Consider the following 5000-nt stretch of genomic DNA (forward strand, 5'->3'; position numbering starts at 1 on the left):
TGTTGTGGTAGATGGCGGCGATGGACCACGCCACCTGTCAAGCAGCAGCACAGTCAAACTGAATAAGGTGTTTCATGAAGAACAGCACTCACAGTCACGTATCATAGCAACCAACATGACGGACAATGAGCTGGACTCACCCCGATGCCCAGGAACACATTCACAGCGTTGGAGCCCGTCACGTTACCAATGGATGCGTCTGCGTACTGGTCCTGGGTAGCAGCCACCTTACTGGCAAAAGTATCTGAGGAAGAAAAAGCAGGTCGCCTGATCAAATTTGGCACATTTTGCATTTTCCATAAACACGGTCCTCAACGGATTCTCATCACCAGTGTCCTAAAGCTGCATTCTCTCTAGTGTCCACCAGGGGGGCGACTCCTCTGGTTGTATAGAAGTCTATGAGTAGATGACTCTACTTCTCTTGATTTATTACCTCATAAACATAAATACATTGACTTTATTCTCTCATGCCTCGTCAGGCAAGACTGAAGTGATGCACCATAAAGCCAGAAAGTGCTGTTACTGCTGTTCATTGCACCGCTCCACTTTGCCTTCATTTATTTTCACCACTCGTATTAATGTTTGCATGATTTTTTACCGTGTTTAGCATCTTGTTCCGTCTGTTTTTTGTGTCTTGTTTTTTTGCAGCTCATGCTTCATTCTTTTGTCTTTCATTGCTGTGTTCTGTTCTGTTCACAGGACAATAAAGACTTTTCCTTCATGCTGCCGTCACATAACCGCTCTGTCATTCACAGTGAAAGTCTGTAGACGGACGAGGCCCTGCAGAGTCACGGTGCACGGTGTCCGTAGTGACGGTGGACATGAAACGACTGAATGTTCTACGGCACCAACATATTTACACCAGTGAGCTCCTGACCTCGATAACCACTCTCTGGAGAAACACTTGTAATTATTAATGATTAAAACAGAACCATGTGCAAATCCTGTTTCCCACATTAGTCAGGGAACCTTGAATTAGAAAGCACAGGATTTGATCCTGTTACATGTTCTGTTTCGCTGGCAGCCAGAACAGCCTGAATTCAGTCCAAATCACCCCCCCCCCCCCCCCTTCCTCATGGCTCTGAAGAGAACGCTGGAGAACTTGCCATATCTCAAGAATAAGCTCTTTCACCGATGGAGCAAAAATAGCCAAATGGTCAGTTAGCGCTCATGAAGTTCTTTGCCATCCTCTCTTCGTTAGTGCCTCCTGTCCTCCTGTCCTCCTGTCCTCCTGTCCTCGTGCTTTTATCTGCACATACAGCGAGAGGCAGGAAGGCTTTTCTTCAACTGGAAGCCAAGCTGGCGACGGAAGAGAGGAAGAGGAAGAGGAGGAGGAGGGGAGAGGAGGAGGAGGAGGAGGGGGAGAGGAGGAGGGGAGAGGAGGAGGAGGAAGAGGAGGAAGAGGAGGGGAGAGGAGGAGGAAGAGGAGGAGGGGAGAGGAGGAGGGGAGAGGAGGAGGAGGAAGAGGAGGAAGAGGAGGGGAGAGGAGGAGGAAGAGGAGGAGGGGAGAGGAGGAGGGGAGAGGAGGAGGGGAGAGGAGGAGGAGGAAGAGGAGGAGGGGAGAGGAGGAGGAGGGGAGAGGAGGAGGGGAGAGGAGGAGGAGGAGGAGGGGGAGAGGAGGAGGGGAGAGGAGGAAGGGAGAGGAGGAGGGGAGAGGAGGAGGAGGAAGAGGAGGAAGAGGAGGGGAGAGGAGGAGGAAGAGGAGGAGGGGAGAGGAGGAGGGGAGAGGAGGAGGAGGAAGAGGAGGAAGAGGAGGGGAGAGGAGGAGGAAGAGGAGGAGGGGAGAGGAGGAGGGGAGAGGAGGAGGGGAGAGGAGGAGGAGGAAGAGGAGGAAGAGGAGGGGAGAGGAGGAGGGGAGAGGAGGAGGGGAGAGGAGGAGGGGAGAGGAGGAGGGGAGAGGAGGAGGAGGAAGAGGAGGAGGGGAGAGGAGGAGGAGGGGAGAGGAGGAGGGGAGAGGAGGAGGAGGAGGAGGGGGAGAGGAGGAGGGGAGAGGAGGAAGGGAGAGGAGGAGGGGAGAGGAGGAGGAGGAAGAGGAGGAAGAGGAGGGGAGAGGAGGAGGAAGAGGAGGAGGGGAGAGGAGGAGGGGAGAGGAGGAGGAGGAAGAGGAGGAAGAGGAGGGGAGAGGAGGAGGAAGAGGAGGAGGGGAGAGGAGGAGGGGAGAGGAGGAGGGGAGAGGAGGAGGAGGAAGAGGAGGAAGAGGAGGGGAGAGGAGGAGGGGAGAGGAGGAGGGGAGAGGCAGCAAAGATAAATCTCCTCATGCACCTTAAAGCCTCAGGGACAGGTCTGCTGGACTTAAGTGTGTGTGTGTGTGTTGAGGCTTAATATTCATGTGTGTGTGTCTCTGTGCATGCATGAACACGTCTGTGTGTGTGTGGGTGAACCACGCCACATGGGTCCAATCTGACGCTGAGCCTCCACCAGCTGGAGGCCTGAGTGTGTCTGTGTGCATCAATTGGTCTAAGAGTGCTCGTGTGCACGACTGAGTGTGTGTGTGAGTGTGTGTGTGTGTGTGTGTGTGTCTGTGTGTGTGTGTGTAGAGGCATGTTTGGTGGCGGTAGCAGTGGTCGTTCTTCTTGCTGAGAGCGGCTGCATGCTGCTGTCTGCAGACGGTTCCCTCTCACAGACTTCCACATGGAGACTCGCTGGAGGCAGCGGGAGGTAAACCGGGTCACTCGTGCAGAACACTGTGATTGAATAAAGTCTGAGTTTATTTCGACTGATGCGTTTATTTAAAGTTCCTACAAGGATCCTTCATCTTGTGTTGATGTTGGTGACGTAAGGATCTGCAGCTGCCAGACTCCCTTTAGAAAACCTCTCGTTCTCCTGCAGCAGGTCTGAGAGTCTGAACCCTCTCAGACCTGGTCCTGGTTCTGGTGTGCCCCCCTTCCCTCCAGCGGGTCCAGCAGTACGTCCTGGTCTCTGGAGTCTGAGCTGAAGGAGTTTCTGGTGAACTATATTCGGTCTAGTTTTGTGTGTTTGTGTTGTGTTATGTAGTAAAAGTGCAATCTGCATTTTATCGTGCAACCCTGTTATAATGACATTAAAACCTCGTGATATAGAAATATATTTGTGTAATAATGAAGGTGATATCGAGTATTAAACTCAGATGTTTTATAACCAGTTTAACGTTCCTTGTCGTAACTCTGATGCATTTTCTGGTGAATTGAAATGCTCTCTTCCTCTCGTTCCTTTGTAAATGCAGAAGCTCCGCCCCCTGGTGCTCGTTAAAGCCCGAGGCCAACTGTACATGAATGTAAATGTAAATAACCATAAACATCTTGAGTTCTCCTCTGCGGTGCAACACATCACCCTCAAATATGTAAATGTCTCTCTGTGAGATTTACATTGTTCATGTGCTCATCTTCCTGCACATTGTCCTCCTTTTCAAGGAGAAGGTGACACCTCTGCTGCATTTCTGCCGTTGATGTGTTCTACGTGATTGCACTTTAAATGAGCTTTAACGTTGATGAGGCTTTAAAGAAACCGTCCATCGCTGCAGGAACACAGCAGCTTCTCTTATTCTGCAGGATCTACGCTGAAGAAAAGCAATGGAGGGAACGAAAACGTCGAGGTTTACTCTCAGCGATCAGCACAAAGACCTCAGGGTGGTTATGCTCGTGAAGGTTTTCTGAAGCTGAACACCAAAGAGAGAAATGTGAAAGTCCAGCAGCAGAATGTTTGAGATGGTTGTTGTTGGATCAGCAGCAGAATGTTTGAGATGGTTGTTGTTGGATCAGTAGCAGAATGTTTGAGATGGTTGTTGTTGGATCAACAGCAGAATGTTTGAGATGGTTGTTGTTGGATCAGCAGCAGAATGTTTGAGATGGTTGTTGTTGGATCAACAGCAGAATGTTTGAGATGGTTGTTGTTGGATCAGTAGCAGAATGTTTGAGATGGTTGTTGTTGGATCAACAGCAGAATGTTTGAGATGGTTGTTGTTGGATCAGCAGCAGAATGTTTGAGATGGTTGTTGTTGGATCAGCAGCAGAATGTTTGAGATGGTTGTTGTTGGATCAACAGCAGAATGTTTGAGATGGTTGTTGTTGGATCAGTAGCAGAATGTTTGAGATGGTTGTTGTTGGATCAGTAGCAGAATGTTTGAGATGGTTGTTGTTGGATCAGTAGCAGAATGTTTGAGATGGTTGTTGTTGGATCAACAGCAGAATGTTTGAGATGGTTGTTGTTGGATCAGTAGCAGAATGTTTGAGATGGTTGTTGTTGGATCAGCAGCAGAATGTTTGAGATGGTTGTTGTTGGATCAGCAGCAGAATGTTTGAGATGGTTGTTGTTGGATCAACAGCAGAATGTTTGAGATGGTTGTTGTTGGATCAGTAGCAGAATGTTTGAGATGGTTGTTGTTGGATCAGCAGCAGAATGTTTGAGATGGTTGTTGTTGGATCAGCAGCAGAATGTTTGAGATGGTTGTTGTTGGATCAACAGCAGAATGTTTGAGATGGTTGTTGTTGGATCAGTAGCAGAATGTTTGAGATGGTTGTTGTTGGATCAGTAGCAGAATGTTTGAGATGGTTGTTGTTGGATCAGTAGCAGAATGTTTGAGATGGTTGTTGTTGGATCAACAGCAGAATGTTTGAGATGGTTGTTGTTGGATCAGCAGCAGAATGTTTGAGATGGTTGTTGTTGGATCAACAGCAGAATGTTTGAGATGGTTGTTGTTGGATCAACAGCAGAATGTTTGAGATGGTTGTTGTTGGATCAGCAGCAGAATGTTTGAGATGGTTGTTGTTGGATCAGCAGCAGAGAGACCACTCGCTCACCTGGCACAGAGGTTCCCAACGCAACGAACACGACGGCTGTGACCGAGTCCTTCAGGCCCACTGTGCAGCCGAAGTGAGAGGCCAGGTCGCCTGGAACAACACGAAGGGAACATTACATCACGCTTCTATGAACCCTGATGAAAGACAGACGCCAGTCACAGCGAAGACCAGCAGCCAACACTGCAGACCACAAACAGTCTCGTGAAGCTGAAGCTTTTCATTGAA

The 5000-nt window shown here is 49.3% G+C and overlaps 1 protein-coding gene across 1 annotated transcript in view; it reads right to left on the reverse strand.

Annotated features, from left to right (window-relative positions):
- Positions 1-140: 140 nt before the first annotated feature.
- The window catches only part of LOC306797528 (sodium/calcium exchanger 1-like), a gene marked incomplete at both ends in the record, with an annotated part of 26204 nt that continues 21344 nt past the window's right edge, over positions 141-5000 (reverse strand). The window contains 2 exons of the mRNA XM_079297450.1: positions 141-244; positions 4776-4865. Coding sequence (XP_079153576.1) covers positions 141-244; positions 4776-4865 — 194 coding nt within the window. The remainder of the gene's footprint in view (positions 245-4775; positions 4866-5000) is intronic.

Source organism: Melanostigma gelatinosum (assembly GCF_949748355.1).
Source record: "Melanostigma gelatinosum genome assembly, contig: scaffold_280, whole genome shotgun sequence".
NCBI classification, from domain to species: Eukaryota; Metazoa; Chordata; class Actinopteri; order Perciformes; family Zoarcidae; genus Melanostigma; species Melanostigma gelatinosum.